At 41.8% G+C, this 21,868-nt stretch overlaps 1 protein-coding gene across 1 annotated transcript in view; it reads left to right on the forward strand.

Annotated features, from left to right (window-relative positions):
* The window catches only part of RC3H2 (ring finger and CCCH-type domains 2), a 221,735-nt gene that overhangs the window by 112,788 nt on the left and 87,079 nt on the right, over positions 1-21,868 (forward strand). The window contains exons 11-12 of the mRNA XM_030207326.1: positions 2,167-2,585; positions 20,539-20,709. Coding sequence (XP_030063186.1) covers positions 2,167-2,585; positions 20,539-20,709 — 590 coding nt within the window. The remainder of the gene's footprint in view (positions 1-2,166; positions 2,586-20,538; positions 20,710-21,868) is intronic.

Here is a 21,868-nt window from a genome sequence, read left to right on the forward strand (position 1 = left end):
TTGATCTGTTCCTTCTGCTGAAGTGGACAGAAAAAGAAACGCTTTACTTGCCATGTACATAGCCTTTGATATTTCCTTATTCTGTAGCCTTCACAGGGTTTGCATAAACCCTAGCATTTATTTGGAGGGTATATTTTTCTTTATTCCGTTTCTTTTGGGCATAGGCTATACCCTAAGAATCTTCAGTCAGATCTTTGTCTGTTGACATCTTCCTTTTCTCACTGTCCTAATTTTGGAACTTTCATCTATGGCAGCTCTTCTATCTCTTTCATCCTTGTTAATTTTGCCTTAAAGAAATGAGCAGTTGTTTCTTCTGGCATTATTTTCTTTAATACTAGTGCTGAAGCATCCTTTTTGTCTTCCTCGTCTACTCCCACCCTACTGGGAATTGCTTTGCTACATCCCACCAGGGCCGCAGAGACGGGGGGCAAAATTCCCCAGACCCAACTTCCAGGGAGAGGGCTGTCACACCAACATTCAATGCGGATATGGGAACAAAACCTTTTACTGCTCCATGGAAATGATAAAAAGTTTTGTTCCCCCAGTAAAAAAAAAAATGCTTTCCTCCCTTCTCATCTTCTTTCTCCCTACTGGTCTCACTTCCCACAACTGGCAGTGATTCACAATCGGAGGCCATTTCTTTGCCTTCTACTGTTTCCCACCCTCCCTACTGCAACTTCCTGTTTAGCATCAAAACATGGCTGAAAGAATGCCTCTGAGTCAGAGATGGCCTCTGACTGTGAATCGCTACCGGCTGCAGGAACCTGTAGGTGAGACCAGTGGGGAGGAGGAAGGGAGGGGAGAAAAGGGGCAGGGGGGAGAACAGTGGCAGGGATGGTGGGGGGGGGGGGGGCAATAGCGACAGGGATAGAGGATTGGGGGGAGGGGCTGAAGATTTTTTTGCCCCAGCCCAGCTTTGTCTCTTGGCAGCCCTGCATCCCACTTGTGCTGGATTGGTTTGGTATGCACACTGGAAGTTAAAATTGTATTATTTTCTTTCCTTTAGTGCTACCAGACCAGTCCAGAAACACTACCTCTTTTTAGTTTTATTGGAGCTAGGGGGTGCTTTTCTTTCTACATTTTGTAGATATCCTTGCTTCTATTTTCAAATTTCTTTCTTATACTTCATTGCATTCATCTCCTGACTCAGCCAGTTTTGCATGTCAGTAGAGTATATGCCTACACTATTGGATTTTACATTGGCTGAATGTGGTGTTTACTACAATTATTTGTTCTTAACTGACAGTTTGAACATGAGCACCATTGCTTGGCTATTTGCAATACTGAGGATTCTATTGTAGCATGATATCCTCTAAAGGCAAATCACTTGGAACTATTTTCTTTCCCTGTCTCTATTCACTGGTTAAATTATTCTGGATTGATCTGGCAGCATTAAGGGAAAGAAAATTATCAGGCAAGACATAATTTTTTCATGCCATCTTGTTGGCACATGTAACTGCACAGCTGAATATGTGAGTGTGAGTCATTTTACACACATAAAATGTGCTTTATAAAATTACTCCTAAATATATTGTGACTGCTTTCAGCTTGTGCACAGGCGTAATGTGTTTTTCCTAACAGGCAACCAGACATAATCAGAGGCACACAGCCTTTATATATTTTGATTGCTCACAGTTGTGATATAATTCTGACAAGGACTGGACAGATATAGTTTTTAAAAATACTGTGGACTTATTATAGAAGCTTTGGGGAATGCTACATGAGTTTTGCAAAACTTGTTCTTTATATATAGATGGCGAGAATGTGAATGAACAGCCTGAAAAAATGGCGCCGTGTCTTACTGAATTGATATGTGGGTTCAGATTCTGATGTTCTTTCAAGCGTTTCACAAATATTTAACTTTATTTTTTTTTTATTTGTTGCGGCACTGATCAAGCAGGATAGGGTGTAGAACTTTCACTTCCCAAGCTTTCTTTGTGTAGCGTGGGTAAGCTGTTTGCATTTTTAAATGGAAACACTGGATAAAGCACAACATTTTGTATTTTCAGTTATGGAAAAATTATTTTGTACTGAGTAAATAACATGTTTATAATAGACTAGGACTTTTTTGAACCATTGAAAATCTTGATGTCCTGGTGGTGATTCCAATTAATACCTTGTTACCATTTTTTTGTCCTGATTTGATATATATATATTTTTTTTCAGGAGCATTTTATCCTCCTCCACCTCCACCACCACCAGCTCTAGCTTCTTGTGTGCCTCGCTTTGTGAGACCCAGTAGTGTTGTGGAACCTTCGATGCCATATACTGATCGCTGCAGCACATTTACCCCTCGAGATCGTCTGACAGCTTCTCCATACCAGCCATCATCACCACATCAATATGGGCCAGTTCCCCCTGTGCCTTCTGGCATGTATGCCCCAGTGTATGACAGCAGGCGCATCTGGAGACCACAGATGTATCATCGAGATGACATCATAAGGAGCAATTCTTTGCCTCCTGTAGAAATCATGCACGCCTCTGTATATCCAACTTCACTGAGAGAGCGATACAACTCTTTGGATGGGTATTATTCTGTGGCTGGCCAACTAACAAATGAGCAGAGGACTGTACCTTTATCCAGGGTGGGCATTGTCAGAATGGAAAATGTAGAAACTAACACATCGCTTATTCTTTTGCAACTAACTCTGGTGTTTTTACCATTTATATTGCTGATGTATAGTTATTCAAACTACATAAACAGGAGAGAAAAGTACAGGGGTGGGGGCCAAATAATCAACAAACACATGGGGGGGTATATTTTTGTAGGTTGCTTTGATTGAGAGGGCAATAAGGCATCTGTTTGTAGCCTGTTTTATAAAGACACGTTGGCCCTGTCTGCAGGAAATACCATCACAAATCCTGCAGAAATAGCACCTAAAATGAAGTTGTAGACATTTATGTCTGCCTTTTATAAAGTGTGCACATAAATCTTGTCAACCTCAAAGTACATTCATGTAAGTCATGGACATGGGGTCGTTCTATAAGACAAACAAACAAAGCAAACACTGGGCCTTCAGGATTGAGAAAAATGTAGTTCTTTATTTATAATGGAGACCCGACACGGTCCGTGTTTCAGCGTACAAACGCCTGCATCAGGGGTCAAGGGACTCCTATAAGATAATTAGTTGACAAAGATGTGGAGTAAACTATCAGGTTATATTACCCACTGTTTGAACAGCTCGTTTGTAGAACGCCTTCAGCCGTGTAAACCGCCAAAAGTCCCTTGACCCCTGATGCAGGCGTTTGTACGCCGAAACACGGACCATGTCGGGTCTCCATTATAAATAAAGAACTACATTTTTCTCAATCCTGAAGGCCCAGTGTTTGCTTTGTTTGGTTGCTTTTGTATGCTGTATTCCCTCTTTTTTGTGACTGTAGTCGTTCTATAAGAGGCATTTTCAGGGCAATTCTATGAAATGAGCATGATGTTTAGAATACTAGTGTATATACCATTATGCACCTACGTGCTATTCTGCTAGTGCGTATCTTGCATAGTGTGTATTTGCAAGAGGGGTGTACGTAGGGGCGGAGCATGGACGGGACCCAAACTTATGCACATAGGGCTAGCGTGCAAAAAAAATTACACCTATGCATATTCTGTAAAGGACACCTAAATTTTATAGAATAGACTTTAAATTTCCATGCGGTATATAGAATACGCCGAGTGGCTTGCCACTTGACTAAATTTGGTTGCATCCATTTAGGCCACATTTTACTTGGTGTAAATCCTGACACTTAAATTAGGCGCAGATCGGGTGTATTCTATAATGCGTATAGATTTTAGAAATGCCCATGCCCCACCCATGGCCTTGCCTTGTTTTCAACTCGCAACTTAGAATTTAGATGCACCACATTATAGAATACACTTACCAAGTTGTGTGCATAAATCTAATGCCAATTAGTGCTGATAATTGCTTGTTAACATCCGATTAACAGCGCTGATTAGCTAGTTAACCAGTTAAGTTATGCACATTGTTACAGAATATGCTTCGCTTTCTGTGCGGATTTTCAGGCGACATATATAGAATATGGGGGATAATATAGAATAATGCAAGTTATGCTTGTACCTGCAGCAGTTAGGCACTATCACTTACACCAGCTCTGTGGCTGGTATAAATCCTCACACCTAAATGTTAAGTGCATTAATACCTGGTTAGGCTAATATTACTAGCTGCTCTCTGAGTACCTAATTTGTTGGCACCCTTGTTATAGAAATACCCCCTTTATGTGCATCAGTGTGTAAAAATGCCTTTATAAAGTTACCAGTCCACATATCCTTTCACTGTATTATATATATCAATTATGGGACCCATCTGTCAATGTGGATCTCTATAGAAATTTCTCTAGAGATACCGGTACCCAATATTTGTCATTGGTCCAGCATACAGTTTTTATTCAAAAACCATTTACATTTTATATAAAAATAATTCAAACGTGTACTTAACTCATAAGAGTAGTACAGCAATCCCATCCAAGAGAAGTGCATCTGATGTGACACGTTTCGTTAGCTGCTTCAGGAAAAAGTATCTTGGGAAGAACAACATTTTACTTCAAATCTGTGTCTGATAAGACTTCTCAGAAATAGAACTTCAAATAAACATTTCTGTGACACACAGCACTAAGTCAGACACTTTATAAAATGGTGCTGTCATCGTCTTATATAAATAATCATCACATGATAACTGTTTAGCCAATGAAATCAGACTAGCATCATCCACTTTAAAACATCATTCAAACCATACGGAGAGAGAGTATTTTAACAAAAAATCCAATGTTCTTGTAATTAAGCAACCTTCCATATCTCTGCCTTTCAATCCAATCTCAGTTTTATCAAGAATTCCCTTACCAGTATTGAATGTAGTTTGACTTTGCCAACTAGGGGCCACTAGCCTGCTCATATTCATCTGTTAATTAGTGTTTGTATTTTTAGATACTGGAAGCTATGCAAGTTAGCTTCACCTTTTAAATGAGCTTCCAATTTTTTTTTATTTTTTTTTTTAGTGATCCTTGATGTGATGTGTCTGTACACAGATATCTCCAGAAGGAGCTTTAAATGTTATTCAAAACTATGTTAGCCAGGTGGACTCCCCTCTCAACAAATTCCTACTGATTTCCCCTTCCAGTTGTCAGAACTAGTATTAGAATTATTTTTAGTTTATGAACAAATACATGAAATTGCAGTTGGAACTTCTTTGGCTCCTTCTCTTGCAATCTTAAATGTTGACTACATTTTAGAAACAACATCTTTATCCTGCCCTTTACTTAAAGTAGAAAAGGGTTTTTTTGGATAATATTTTCTTAATGTGGGATGATAAGAGTAAACTGAAAGTATTCTTTGACTGAATTCCTTGGATCTTAATTCAAAGTTTGTTGTGACCTATCATCAGTGAAAGGTATACTATTTTTTATTATCCATATTTTTAAATGTGAAGCTATATTACTCTCTTTTATAGAAAAGCTACTGATTATTAAGATTTCATAGTTTCCATCCTTTAAATTGAAATCAGATTTACAAATCGGTCAATTTCTTGTCTTAGGCAGATTTGTTCTACTTTGCAAGACATATCTTCTCAACAGCGTTACATAAGAGCATAAATGTTGCCATATTGGGACAGACTGAAGGTCCATCAAGCCCAGCATCCTGTTTCCAACAGTGGCCAATTTAGGTTACAAGTACCTGGAAAGATTCCAAAACAGTACAATACATTTTTTGCTGCTTATCCTAGAAATAAAAACAAAAAAACTTGAATGGCTTGACTCACTCCTAATGAAATATAGGCTACTAAAATATATGTGCAGGAGAAAATCATTCAAAATATTCGCAATTGGCAACCAGGTGGAGTCTCATATCTTTTGCACGAATATTCACATCACTCCCTTGGTGACTCTATTACCGTGCATAGGTTTAATCATCGACTAAAACCACCTCCACCCTAATGTTGTAATTTCTTAAACATAACATACCAAAAAATACAAACATATGTGAATATATATAAAAATGTACAAAAGACACTTAGCTTGCGGAGCAATTAAGCTCCCTTATTCAGACTGGGTGTGTACAAGCCCCGACAGTGCCTGTTTCGCTATGCTTCTTCTGGGGGAACCCACACTATTTAGCCTGATGAAATAAATCGTAGAATACACAGTGTCAATCTCTTGTTCCCATTGCAAATCTTAACAATATTCAAATTAATATCGTGGACTTACTGAATCGTGTCTTGACACAGTCCCTTGACTATTCACACAAAATGGCACCTCTGCTCTCTTACAAATCTGTCTGTTACCGGAAATAATTATACGTCATTTCCGTAAGGAAAAACCTTAAGTGTTCACATAAAGCTGCCCCATTGCAGCATAGTGTTGAGACCCTCGGGTTCCACCGTATTTAACCGATGTATCCAGAAGGTCTCACGTTGCAACAATTTCCTATTGAAATCCCCGCCTCTAACAGCTGGATCAACGCGTTCAATCACCTTACATTTAAGGTCTTCAAAACTATGATTTGTGGCCACACAATGTTGAACTAAAGGAGCACCAAAATTGCGTGCATTAATCCTAGATTTGTGTTCTATCAGTCTAGCATGAAGCGATCGAGTAGATTTACCTATGTATAGTTTATGACATGGGCACTTGATGTAATATACAATGCCTTGAGTTCGGCATGTGGTGTGTTTTTTTAATTGGTATATTTTACCATTATGGGAAAAATGGTCTCCCTCTTCTGTCATTTCACATGTCTTGCAACGAGACTTGCCACACCTAAAATGTCCCGTTTCTAATGTACTGTCAGATAACTCATTGGACAAGGCAGGTAATAGTGCAGGACTCAAAATTTCTTTTAAGTTCTGAGAACGGGAAAAAGCAGTTCTTATCGAATAATTCTCAAACAGAGGATGTGATCGTATTATGTCCCAATGGTGTCTAATAATATCCGCTATTCTTTCACCACCAGGAACATAACGTAAAACGAAAGTTAAAACTTCCTCTGCCTGCTTTTTAGAATGTTTTGATTGCAATAGCAATTCTCTGTTGTTAAACTTAGCGCGTGTATACGCTTTTTTCAAGGTCTTGTGTGGATAATGTCTTTGTAGCAGTTTCGCCCCTAAAACATTTGCATGTGTTTTATAATCTTGTACATCAGTGCAAATTCTTTTAAATCTGAGAAACTGAGAAAAAGGCAAACTCTGTTTCAAAGCCCTCGGATGGCAACTATGGTAATCCAAAAATGGTCTGATACAAAAATAAATTTTCTGGATGTAGAAGTGCATCTGATTCAGAATCATTTTGTCACCTGGGTTTTTTCAAAACCGACTGATAGGAACACATTTTTGGATTACCATAGTTGCCATCCGAGGGCTTTGAAACAGAGTTTGCCTTTTTCTCAGTTTCTCAGATTTAAAAGAATTTGCACTGATGTACAAGATTATAAAACACATGCAAATGTTTTAGGGGCGAAACTGCTACAAAGACATTATCCACACAAGACCTTGAAAAAAGCGTATACACGCGCTAAGTTTAACAACAGAGAATTGCTATTGCAATCAAAACATTCTAAAAAGCAGGCAGAGGAAGATTTAACTTTCGTTTTGCGTTATGTTCCTGGTGGTGAAAGAATAGCGGATATTATTAGACACCATTGGGACATAATACGATCACATCCTCTGTTTGAGAATTATTCGATAAGAACTGCTTTTTCCCGTTCTCAGAACTTAAAAGAAATTTTGAGTCCTGCACTATTACCTGCCTTGTCCAATGAGTTATCTGACAGTACATTAGAAACGGGACATTTTAGGTGTGGCAAGTCTCGTTGCAAGACATGTGAAATGACAGAAGAGGGAGACCATTTTTCCCATAATGGTAAAATATACCAATTAAAAAAACACACCACATGCCGAACTCAAGGCATTGTATATTACATCAAGTGCCCATGTCATAAACTATACATAGATAAATCTACTCGATCGCTTCATGCTAGACTGATAGAACACAAATCTAGGATTAATGCACGCAATTTTGGTGCTCCTTTAGTTCAACATTGTGTGGCCACAAATCATAGTTTTGAAGACCTTAAATGTAAGGTGATTGAACGCGTTGATCCAGCTGTTAGAGGCGGGGATTTCAATAGGAAATTGTTGCAACGTGAGACCTTCTGGATACATCGGTTAAATACGGTGGAACCCGAGGGTCTCAACACTATGCTGCAATGGGGCAGCTTTATGTGAAAACTTAAGGTTTTTCCTTACGGAAATGACGTATAATTATTTCCGGTAACAGACAGATTTGTAAGAGAGCAGAGGTGCCATTTTGTGTGAATAGTCAAGGGACTGTGTCAAGACACGATTCAGTAAGTCCACGATATTAATTTGAATATTGTTAAGATTTGCAATGGGAACAAGAGATTGACACTGTGTATTCTACGATTTATTTCATCAGGCTAAATAGTGTGGGTTCCCCCAGAAGAAGCATAGCGAAACAGGCACTGTCTGGGCTTGTACACACCCAGTCTGAATAAGGGAGCTTAATTGCTCCGCAAGCTAAGTGTCTTTTGTACATTTTTATATATATTCACATATGTTTGTATTTTTTGGTATGTTATGTTTAAGAAATTACAACATTAGGGTGGAGGTGGTTTTAGTCGATGATTAAACCTATGCACGGTAATAGAGTCACCAAGGGAGTGATGTGAATATTCGTGCAAAAGATATGAGACTCCACCTGGTTGCCAATTGCGAATATTTTGAATGATTTTCTCCTGCACATATATTTTAGTATCCTAGAAATAAGCAGTGGATTTTCCCAAGTCCAGAAGTTCTCCAAACTAAACTCCGCTAAGCTAACTGCTTTTGCCACATTCTCTAGCAACGAATTCCAGAGTTTAATTACACACAGAGTGAAGAAATATTTTCTCCGATTTGTTTTAAATTTACTACTTTGTAGCTTCATTGCATGCCCCTTACTCCTAGTATTTTTTTGGAAACAGTAAACAAGTGACTCACTTTTTCCCATTCCACTCCACTCATTATTTTATAGATCTCTATCGTATCTCCCCTCAGCTGTCTTTTCTCCAAGCTGAAGAGCCCTAGCCACTTCAGTCTTTCCTTATAGGGAAATCATCCCATCCCCTTTATCCTCTTTGTCGCCCTTCTCTGTACCTTTTCAAATTTCACTATATCTTTTTTTGAGGTGTGGTGACCAGAATTGCACACTATTCAAGGTGCGGTCACACCATGGAACGATACAAAGGAATAATAACATTCTCATTTTTGTTTTCCATTCCTTTCCTAATAATACCTAACATTCTGTTTGCTTTCTTCGCCACCGCTGCACTGAGCAGAGGGTTTCAGTGTATCGTCAACTATGACACCTAGATCCCTTTCCTGGTTGGTGACTCCTAATGTGGAACCTTGCATCACTTAGCTATGGTTCTGGTTCTTCTTTCCCACATGTATCACTTTGCACTTGCTAACATTAAACATTATGTGCCATTTGGATGCCCAGTCTCGTAAGGTCCTCTTGTAATTTTTCACAATCCTCTTGAGACTTAACAACTTTGAATGACTTTGTGTTGTCAGCAAATTTAATTACCTCACTAGGTATTCCCATATCTAGATCATTTATAAATATTTTAAAAAGCAACGGTCCTAGCACAGACCCCTGCAGAACCCCACTGTCAACCTTTCTCCATTGAGAATATTGACCATTTAATCCTACTCTCTGTTTTCTATCTTTTAACCAGTTTTTAATCCACAATAGAACACTACCTCCTATCCCATGACTTTCCAGTTTCCTCTGGAGTTTTTCATGAGGTACTTTGTCAAATGCCTTTTGAAAATCCAGATACACACTATCGACCGGCTCAGCTTTATCCACGTTTGTTCACCCCTTCAAAGAAATGTAGTAGATTGGTGAGGTAAATTTTCCCTTCACTAAATCCATGTTGGCTTTGTCTGTCTCATTAATCAATGCTTATGTATATACTCTGTAATTTTGTTCTTTATAATGGCCTCTACCAGTTTGCCTGGCACTGATTTCAGGCTCACCGGTCTATAACATTGGCCACACTCCAAACTTCCGGTAAACCATCTGTATTTGAGAGCACACTGTGCTCAGTGGAAATTGTTGCTTCATTATCATTGGGAGGACCTTGAAGAAGCTCTGACCTGTGTACTCCCACTTTACCAACTACAAGTGATAGATTCAGACTCACTGGCATGTTCTGAGACCTTATATCTCTTATTAACCCCCTAGCGTAGTATATAAAAAGGGAAAGTCCTTGGGACTTTATCAAGGGAGATCTTTTAAAAATCATAGTAAATGGAATGGCCTAATGGTTAGGGTGGTGGACTTTGGTCCTGGGGAACTGAGGAACTGAGTTTGATTCCCACTTCAGGCACAGGCAGCTCCTTGTGACTCTGGGCAAGTCACTTAACTCTCAATTGCCCCATGTAAGCCGCATTGAGCCTGCCATGAGTGGGAAAGCGTGGGGTACAAATGTAACAAAAATAAAAAAACAAATGTGGTCATGGTCCGTGATGTGACCAGACACTAGAGGGACATACTTGGATTTACCTAGGAAAAAAAACAGATCTGCTAAACCAGACATACTACTACTTGTGCCTACACTAATGTGGTCTACCTAATTGTTTGTTGTTTGATATATTTTAATATAAAAAAAATTTTTTAATTTGAAAAATATTTTTATTTAGTCACATTGTTCCTAAATACATACACATAATCAGCTAACAGCTGTACAACGGATACAAATAGAGTGAACTGCAATATAACCAATTGATAACATAAGAATTTTCTCCCCTCCCTCCCCCCCCTCCCTCACTTTAAGGCTGAATACTCTGTACATTAGTAGCAGCAGTCCATAAACGTTCTAAGTGTGTCCACTCCTCCGCACCAGGGTCAAATCTACCCCTCCGTCTGTCCGTCAGTTGCTCAAGTCCCATTATATTTCGAAGCCTCGTTTTCCAGTCTACAATCGTAGGACCCACTCTCTGTTTCCAGTGGGCTGCTATTTCCAGCTTCGCGGCTGACAAACATAGTCTTTTTAGCCACTTCTGCCATTTCTTGCCCCTTTTATTTCCCCACCCCAGCAAACACCACTTTGGTTCTGCAGGAAACTGTGTATCCAAAATAGAGGTCAAGCATATAATTATTTCTTCCCAGAAAGAGCGTACAAGAGTACAAGACCACCATACATGTAAAAAAACTACCAAGGTCATTTTCACATCACCAACACCGGTCTGAAGCAGTAGCATACATTCGTTTTAACCTATCTGGCGTGTAGTACCATCTGCTTACGACTTTGTAGGCATTTTCCTTTATTAATACACATACAGATGCCTTTTTTTACCTCTAGGCATACCCTTTCCCATTCCTTCACACTCATTTCACAATTCAAATCGCGCTCCCATGCTTTCATATAAGGTAGTTTAATCAATGTGCTGCCTCTAATATAATTATATAGTCTGGAAATGCCTCTCCTCCCCACCTCCAGTGTAACCCAGATGTTTTCTAAGGGCTCCTGTTCCCTCGGGTCAGCCTGTAACCACCCCTGTTTGCTCATATAGTGTTTGACGTGCAAATATGCATAATTATCAGACTCCCGCAGGGCAAACTTCCTCCTTAGTGTCTCAAATGTTCTTAGTGTACCATCTGACAACAAGTCACAGAATCTCCGCAGGCCCTTTCTATACCATTCATGAAACGTACCCCCCGCTTCTCCAGCCGGGAATTCGACCTCATGAATAATATGAGCCATAGTTGAGGTTTTAGCTCCCTTCTTAAATTTGCGTTTCAGCACATCCCATGTATGTAACAAATGCCCTATAAAAGGATTTTCAGTTCCCCTACGGGAGGCGCACATCCTTCCAGATCCCCACAATCCCCGTTCAAAATTACACCTAGGCTCCAAATGTTGCTCTAATACAGCTACTGGTACCCTTTCCCCCTTACTCTATTCCGCCACCTGCTTTAATTGTGCTGCCTGGTAATACCATGTAATGTTGGGCATCCCCCTCCCTCCTTCCTCAACTCCACTCCACATAATTCGCTTGGATAACCTCGCCCTTTTCTCTCCCCAAGCAAAGTTTGACATATCAGACTGTAATCTGTTCAGGGTACCCGAAGGAACTTCCAATGGCAGCGTCTGGAAGAGGAACAACAACCTAGGAAGTAAGTTCATCTTGATAACCGCTATTCTGCCCCACCATGAAAGCAACCCATTTTCCCATCTACTTAAGTCTGCTCGAAGTTCTCTAAATAAGGGGACATAATTAATCCCATATAAAGATGCAAGGTCCCGAGGAAGTCTTACACCAAGATATCGAAAGCTCTCTCTGGCATGCTTAAAAGAAAATCTGGTTAACAGATTCTCCAGATCTAAAGTGGGACCCGTAATGCCCAACACCTCTGACTTATCGTAATTAACTTTAAAGCCAGATATAGCTCCAAACGCCCTGAGCTCCATACATATAGAATGTAGGGTCTCTTCCGGGTGACTTACATAAAAAAGAATATCATCTGCAAATAACGCCACTTTGTGCTCTCGATCGCCCATCAAGATCCCCTCAATGCTGACTGTCTCCCTAATCCTCTGCGCCAGCGGCTCAATCGCCAGAGCAAAGAGCAAGGGCGACAGGGGGCAGCCCTGGCGCGTACCACGCTGTATCCGAAACTGATCGTAGTATCCCCCATTAACTTTTATACGAGCTATTGGTGTCGCATATAGCCCCTTAAGCCATGTCAATACCCCTGGGCCAAACCCCATAGACTCCAACACCTCCCACAAGTAATGCCACTCCACCCGATCAAAGGCCTTTTCTGCATCCGTTGTTAAGAGTACAAAATCCCCACCTCGACGTTGGGCCTCCCATATTATGTTTAGAGATCTCCTAATATTATCCGCTACTTGCCTGTGTGGGACAAAGCCTGATTGATCCTCATGAATTAATTGGGGCAGAAATGTATTAATCCGCTCCGCCATAGCCTTGGCCAATATCTTAATATCTATATTTATAAGGGATATAGGCCTATAGGATGCACACAGTGTGGGATCTTTCCACGGCTTGGGAATCACCGAGATTCCCGCTTCATACATACTCCTCGACAAGGTCCCTGATGCGAAGCACTCATTCCCTACCCGTACTAACAATGGCCCTACCTCCTTGCTCATTAACTTGTAGAATTTAGCCGTGTACCCATCGAGACCCGGCGCTTTCCCTCCCTTTAAACCTCTGATAACTCTTTCTATCTCATCCAATGATATGGGCTTGTCCAGTGTATCTCTTTGCATCTCGGTTAATTTCCGCAATCCCAACCCGCTTAGATATTCTTTAATCTTTTCCCCGGATTCCCCATTTTCCTTAGTATACAAAGCTGCATAAAATTGGGCAAAACGGTACATACATAAGTAATGCCATACTGGGAAAAGACCAAGGGTCCATCGAGCCCAGCATCCTGTCCACGACAGCGGCCAATCCAGGCCAAGGGCACCTGGCAAGCTTCCCAAACGTACAAACATTCTATACATGTTATTCCTGGAATTTTGGATTTTTCCAAGTCCGTTTAGTAGCGGTTTATGGACTTGTCCTTTAGGAAACCGTCCAACCCCTTTTTAAACTCTGCTAAGCTAACCGCCTTTACCACTTTCTCCGGCAATGAATTCCAGAGTTTAATTACACGTTGGGTGAAGAAACATTTTCTCCGATTTGTTTTAAATTTACTACACTGTAGTTTCATCGCATGCCCCCTAGTCCTAGTATTTTTGGAAAGCGTGAACAGAAGCTTCACATCCACCTGTTCCACTCCACTCATTATTTTATATACCTCTATCATGTCTCCCCTCAGCCGTCTCTTCTCCAAGCTGTATAGCCCTAGCCTCCTTAGTCTTTCTTCATAGGGAAGTAGTCCCATCCCCGCTATCATTTTAGTCGCCCTTCGCTGCACCTTTTCCAATTCTACTATATCTTTCTTGAGATGCGGCGACCAGAATTGAACACAATACTCAAGGTGCGGTCGCACCATGGAGCGATACAACGGCATTATAACATCCTCACACCTGTTTTCCATACCTTTCCTAATAATACCCAACATTCTATTCGCTTTCTTAGCCGCAGCAGCACACTGAGCAGAGGGTTTCAGTGTGTTATCGACGACGACACCCAGATCCCTTTCTTGGTCCGTAACTCCTAACGTGGAACCTTGCATGACGTAGCTATAATTCGGGTTCTTTTTTCCCACATGCATCACCTTGCACTTGCTCACATTAAACATCATCTGCCATTTAGCCTCCCAGTCTCCCGGTCTCTAAGTTCTTTGTCTTGATATAGCAATACATCCCCCTCCCCCTTGATTTTCATTATAGTATTGCCCACCCGTCGCCGGCGAAGGCAACGTGCCAACATCCTCCCAGACTTATTACTATATTCAAAAAACTTTTGCTGAACTAACTTCCTTTGAAAATCCATCTGTTTTATTTGAATTTGATGCAAAGCTGCCCTATACTCCCTCAGTTCTGTAAGTACTTCAGGGCATTGTCCACCTTGATGTTGGGCCTCTAGGGTCGCTAATCTTTGTCTTACCTCTAATTCCCGCCTTTGACCCTCCCTCTTCCTTTGACTGCCTTTTTTGATCAGATGTCCTCTCACCACAACTTTAAGAGCGTCCCAAAGCGTCCCCTCTGCCACTTCACCCGTGTCATTGTAGGCTAAATACTCTTGTACCACCCTCCGAACTTCCTCACAGTCCTCCACTGAGTCAAGTAGAGATTCGTTCAATCTCCAAAAAGTGTGACCCCTTTCTCTCCCCAAACCCCTCCAAGAAGCCCAGATAGGGGCGTGATCGGACACATGGATACTTCCTATACTAGAGTCTCCAACCTCCCCCCAGATATTACGGGAGCCCCAAATTGCATCAATCCTTGTATATGTTTGTTGTGCATGTGAATAGAAGGTGTATGTCCTCTGCCCAGGGTGTTGCAATCTCCAAACATCTATCAAATCCAGATCCCTGACCAAACTCAGTAATTTAGTCGTATTTGCCGAAACTCCACCCTTTTTTTTGCCTTTAGAGTGGTCTAGGTCCGCTAGAGCCCAATTGAAATCCCCTCCAAGAATCACTTCCCCTCTCACAAAATTTGTCAACTCTAATCTTAATTTTTCAAAGAATGCACCCTGTCCCTCATTGGGTGCATAGATATTAACTAATGTGATCTGTTGTTCATTGATCTTTCCCGTGACCGCAATACATCTTCCTTGGCTCTCCAGAAAAGTTTGCTCATGGACAAAAGGTACCCTGTCTTTAATATAAATTGCCAGACCTCCCTTTTTTCCCCCCTCTGGGGTCTGTCAGTATATAGTTCTGACCCAGATTTTTATATTGGATAAGCCGTACATCTTTCTTTTGGATATGTGTTTCCTGTAGCATGGTAATGTCCCACTGCATTTTATGAATTTCCCTGCATACAATGCTTCTTTTCTCAGGTGTATTCAAGCCATTTACATTCCATGAGCCCACTGTGATCCCACCCTCTCTCCCCCCTCCCCCCAGCCCTTCCCCTCAACTGGCCGCTACAACAAGCTGCCAGGTTTTCCCTAAGAAAGTGTCGTCCCCAGGGGGTCCAGGCCCCACTTATATCCCCCACACATTCAAACCTGCAACCACCTGCATTCATTCCAGATATATTCTATCCGAATCATACACATATGATCAATTAAACATTACCAACATGGTATCACTTACTACAAATGATCAAATGACCAAACTTTGCATCCGGGCACTAGCCCCTCTACATTTGTCCATTCAAGTGTCCCCTTGCTGCTCCAGACCACGCTCCTTCCTCACTCTGTTTGTGCTGTTGCCCCTTTTCCTCTGCTGAAGCCATCTGCCTGGACTAGGAATGTTCTCTTTATTGCCATCCTTAGGGGGAGCTCGTAACTCCTCCGGTAGATCCGTGCAGCCCATGTTCTCCAGGATTTTCCTAGCTGCAACTGGCTGTTGTATTTTCCTTGTCTGATTCCCCACCGTGACCATAAGACCACTGGGGAAAATCCATCTATAACGCAGCCCAGTCTTTTGTAGATATCTCGTCACTTCACGGAATTCCCGCCTCTTTTGTAAAGTAGATTTCGCCAGATCTTGAAAAATCTGTATTTTAATGCTCTGCCATTGTATGTCTCCCAAAGCACGAGCTTTCCTCCAAACAGTCTCCTTCACCTGAAAGTCATGAAAGCAGGCAATGATATCTCTGGGGTTCTCCCCCCGCTGTGGTCCCATACTCCGGTGTGCTCGATCAATTTTAATTACAGTCTTATCTGTATACTCCTGGGAGTCTCTCTCTTGACTTAGAATAAAGATGCAAATCTCTTGCACCACTTTCGCAGCATCCATATATTGGGCCTCCTCAGGCACTCCTTTAAAGCGCAGATTGCCCCTTCGAGAGCGATTCTCTAGATCTTCCATCCTAATCTCAATTTCTTCGCGCTGCTGTTTCTTATCTTTAACTCTTTTCGCCAGGCCTTGCACCCCCGCCTCCAACTCCTCCAGGCGTTCCTCAGTCTCACCCATGCGGTTACCAATGTCTTTTACTTCTTCACGAAGTTCTTTGATAGCAGCGTGTATACTATTTCTAGTATTAATCATCTCCGATTTCAGCTCCTGGAACCATTTGATAATTTCGCTCCTCTCGAGTTCCACCTCTCTGCCGCTCCGTTCCTCAAGTTCGGTATCCGACTCGGGGTCCTCCGGCGCCATTTTGTTTTCGCGCGAGGGCAGCACCGCCGACACTCTGCTTCCCGCTTTCACCGATTCAGCCGCAAACTTGAATTTTGAAAGTTTCTTTCTGGCTGCCATATAGTCTGGTAAGTTCAACCGATCGTCTACGGAGATGAATATCAATCTAATGTGGGGATTTAACAACTGATTTCTTCGCGTCCCCGCGGAGCTCCGAATTTGAGCTACCGATCACATCGGTGACGTCACTTCCTCTCTTTAATATAAAATGTAAACATTTTCTGAATAAAACTATATGCTGGACTGATGAATATTGGGTACCAGTATCTAGAGATATTGCTGTAAGAGAGCCACACTTACTGATGGTCCGATACTTGATATTTATAATATAGAGAGATAATTTGTTGTGGATTGGTTTATTATTCATCCTTTCTGCTTTGGTGTGTGTGTAGATATATGGTTTTTCACGCTTTTTTTGTTCTTAGTACTATCACACACGGGGGAGGATTTTGTGAAGATTTATGTGACTAATTTTGTAAAATAGACTGCTATGTCTAATAGAGTAAAATCTCTCCCTCCCCTCATCCAATTAACTTTGTGTGACTTAATTGCAAGGCGTACAAATCTAGCCAGCTAAATTGGAACCTTTATAAGCTTTCCTTCAAAGGGTTTTTAATGTAGCCGGTCAATGAAGATTTTCAAGTTTGACTACACAAATGGCTACCCTAAATTTAGCTGATCTAGGTATAACTCTGGAAATTCAGTTACATGGCCAGTTGGATGTGATTGAAAATATACTTTTCAAGATAACCAGGGTTTTTTACTCCAATTATTTTACCCACTGCACAGGTTTTTGAAAACTGACACAGTTGTGTAACATAGATCAGGGCTTGACGATTTTTTTTTTATTAAATCTAGAAGCCAGCCCAAATATTTAGGAGCCAACAGCTGAGACCCCTCTCACTTTTCCTTCCCCACCCCTCTCAAACTGTCCACAGTTTTTTGTTTTTGTTTTTTTTGCAGGGGAGGAGGAGTGGGATTCGCCTCCCAGATCAGCAGTAGCTCTTATAGAAACTAATTTGCTAAGGCTGTTTTCCATTTCTGTATGTGTGGGCAAAGAAACTTCAGTAAGTCAGTCCCTTAAGACGGTGCTTCTCAACCCAGTCCTCGGGCATACCTAGCTAGTTGGGCTTTCAGGATATCCACTCTGGAATTCGTTGCCGGAGAACGTAGTGAAGGCGGTTAGCTTGGCAGAGTTTAAAAATGGGTTGGACGGTTTCCTAAAGGACAAGTCCATAGACTGCTACTAAATGGATTTGGGGAAAATCCACAATTTCAGGAATAGCTTGTATAAAATGTTTGTACGTTTGGGTAGCTTGCCAGGTGCCCTTGACCTGGATTGGCCGCTCGATGGACCTTTGGTCTTTTCCCAGTATGGCATTACTTATGTACTTATGAATATGCATGAGAGAGATTGGCATGCACTACTTTTCTCAGTATGCAGATCTCTCATATGCATATTCATTCTGGATATCCTGAAAACCCAACTGGCTGGGTGTGTCCCAAGGACTGAGTTGAGAAGCACTATCTTGAGGTACTTCTGCAAATCACTGACAGAAGCTAGCAATCTCCCTTCCCAAAGCGTGCTGTCAGCTGTGTGACACACTGCCTTGATAGGTGAAGTAAAGAGGTGATTGCCTCTTTGTTTAACATATCACCAGAGCCTAGGTCTCTCTTGCACTTCTCCACAGTTTACCTGCTCTTCCTCTTATACCCTCCCTTCTCTCTCTCTCTTTTGTATACTCCCCCGCTGCATCCTTTAAACAGGACCGCCGAGAGATTGAGCCGGGCCAGGGGCAGAATCATCATCGCCTCTGCCCCCTCAAAATTGTAATCGCCACCACTGCTGCCACCGCCGCCCGCCCCCCCTCCTACCCACCCACCCACCCAAAGTACTCTGGCTGGTCCCACCAGCTGCAGATAGCATGGCTCCTTCCTCTGCCCAGCACTGCCTGCCCATGCAGCTGCTTGTCTCAGGTCGCACATGTTCAGTCTCAAAATTGAGCATGTGTGGCCTGAGGGCCCAGCAGCTGCTAGGCAGGCAATGCAAGGGGGGGCCTGGTGCCAGAGTTTTCTGTCTTCTGCACCTGTCGGGACGCAATCACCTGGGTCCTGTCAGGAGCAGGCGAGAGAGAGAGAGACCCCTGTGCCGGACCTCCCCTGGAGGCTCAGGACCGAGGAATTTTGCCTCTTCCCCCCCCCCCCCCCCCCCCCCCCCCCCTCGGCAGCTATTCCTTCAAACAGTCTCACTCTCATAACAGCTGCTCCCAGGCAACCAGTGGGCTTGGGAATCTGCCACCTATTGCCCTTACCTTGATATTTGCAGAGAATGCAAGACTTCCCGAACTTCTGCAGTACTTCAAGTTTAGAGCTGAATCATGGTACAGAGCTGGGAGACAGTTTGTGAGGCAGCTGTGCAAAAAAAGAAAAAAATCATTTGGGTTTAAGAAATTTATTTATTTATGGCATTTATATCCCACATTATTCCCACCCATGGACAGGCTCAATGTGGCGTACAATAGTCTATTAAACAACATTAATACAAAATACAGGAATTAGCGTCAGAGAAGGGAAAGAGGAACAACAGGAGGGAGAGGGAGAGAGGGGAAGGTGACAATTTGTCGATGTGGCTGCCGTGGCTCAGAGGGATGTAACACCAGGAGGGCCCACAGCATATGCTGAAATCTCAGGCACAGTGCAATTTCTAGGTTACCCACTTCCTTGGATTTGTCAAGCTCTGACAGATAGATAGTAGAAGAAGACCTGCAGGCTCATGTAGTCTTCCCAGTTGCTGTTGTCCATACTGCTAAGGATTGTCATCTTAATTAGTACTGTACCATCTTAGGCAGATAAGAATACAAGATGCTCATGTGGTTCTCCCTATGTCTAACTTCTTGGGCTTAAGTACTATACTGGCTTGTTATGTTTCCAGCTAGCAAAGGATGACCATAAAAGAAATCTGAAACTGAAATGTGTGTATTACTGCAATATTTGTGTTGCCCTTCAAGCAGCTTTTATTAATGGGCTTAAGCTGCACAATTCAAGCAGCAGTGCACAAGTACCCAGTGTGTGTGGTTAGAGGTTTCTCAGAAAGCTAGTGTTTTTATTCCCTTTTGTGCATTAAATAATTTCATATAAAGCTATTTTTAGACTGCAGTGGGATGAAGCTTGCAGGTATTTTTTACCCCTAGTCTTTGCACAAGTTTTCAAGAAGAAAAAACCCTTGTGCTTTCACTTAGAAATTTTGTATCTTTGGACTTATCCATCGCCTTTATGCATAATTTTTTTTATTTTTATTTTTTGTGGAAAATATAACATACAGATGAAAAGAGAATCTAAACCTAAAACTCTGAATTTCTCTCCTCTCTTCCCTCAAGCAGCATCTCAACTATAGTATGCACCTTGTGGGGCAACATATGTACTTAAAGCTATTTTGAGGGAGGGTAATTTTAATGCCATTTGCCTACACCAATTAAATAATGCATGATATCTGGTAGATAAAGGCACATATTTAAAGCCCATTTGTTTTCCATTGACAGATAACATTAACATCTGTAGAAAATGTTTGTTGTAATACCACAATCTGACATTTGTTGCTGCATATTTCTACTATGTGTTTATCTGTTTACCTTTTTAATGCCAACTAGTTAAGAGTGCCAGGAAAATCATTGCTGTGTCTGGTATTATAATTACAGGTTTAGTAAGAAAAGTATCTTTTTTTTTTCAATACTTTAGGAGTCTTGTACTCACTTGAAGCCCAATTATGATGAGGAGTCAAGGCGAAAGTCTGAGCAGTGGGTTCCTTGCGACAATCAGAAAGTACACATTGCCTCATCAACCATGCCTTTGATTGCTCAGTCACCAACATCATCATCTGCTTTCTTCAGCATAGACCTTAGTGCAGAGGTAAAAAAAAAAAAAAAACCCAAGAAAACAGTGATACATTGGATAGAAGGGGGTGGGAAAGGGAAGGCTGTGATGGTCTGGTGGCCACAGAATGTCACTAAAGGTAATGTCAGAGGAGACTTTCCTTGGAGCTCACAATGGTACCTGTGCCACCCAGATGTGCTGGGTGGAGCACTGGGGAGGGGAAAAAAGGAGAGAAGGAAACACAAAATCTAAATAAACTTTCCTGTCACTTTTTTTTATTTTTTTAATCATTTTGGGAGGCAGTTTTTAACACATTTGCAGGACTTCCAGGCCTAAGAGTCTGTATGCCATTCTTCAAAAGGAAACTCCCTACAGAAATTCTTTTTGAAAATAGGAGACTGGCTTTTATGTCTACCAATTCTGCTCCCACCCCCCCCCCCCCCCCCCCCCCCCCCAGTTCCAACCCTGCCATTTTATGTATGGAATAAAAGTACCAGGAGTAGTATCTCAGAACAGTGCGTGACTGTTTCATGACCTGCTTCTTTCTTTAGCAGTGATTTAATTTTCTTCTGAGGAGTGACATTGAGCCACCAGCTGAGCGCATTAATGACTGTTCTCGATGAAGCAACCACTGGGCCACGTCGAGTTTGTATGATGTGCAAGAGTGGCTCTCTGTGCTCCAGTTTGGGGAAAGAGCTTCTCCTACTCTTTGGAAGGGAAATCTTCAGGGAAGAGACATAATGTCCCATTCTTCTCTTAGGGAAACATAGGATTGGCAGTCATTTTGTCTCCCTCTCTGTTTGGGGTACCTCAAATGGAGTCTGAAGAATTAACTGCCTCCCAAGTAAATTTGAGGGATGTAGAGGAAATTCATGTATTAATCTTGGTGGGTTGAAGGGGGAGTTCTTCCCCTATGATTAGAGATGCCTTGGGAGCTAGGTCTGGCTTCTAGATCAGTCTCTCTGGAAGAGCCCTTGGTAGGGGTAAAAGGATGATCCCTTAGTCATGCATCTGTTTGGAAGAGAAGAACTTAGTGAAGCCATTACAAAGTCCTTGAAAGCCCTAAGCATCTTATCTCCTTCTGCCCCAGCTCTATCAGAGGATCCCGTATAGGAGGGCATTAGAAGGCCATCCAAAGCATTTTTCAGTTCTTCAAACCATTGAGGCTCTTATTTCTGTGGAGTGGAATACTTCT

The sequence above is a fragment of the Microcaecilia unicolor genome, chromosome 6, assembly GCF_901765095.1.
Source record: "Microcaecilia unicolor chromosome 6, aMicUni1.1, whole genome shotgun sequence".
In the NCBI taxonomy this organism is placed as follows: domain Eukaryota; kingdom Metazoa; phylum Chordata; class Amphibia; order Gymnophiona; family Siphonopidae; genus Microcaecilia; species Microcaecilia unicolor.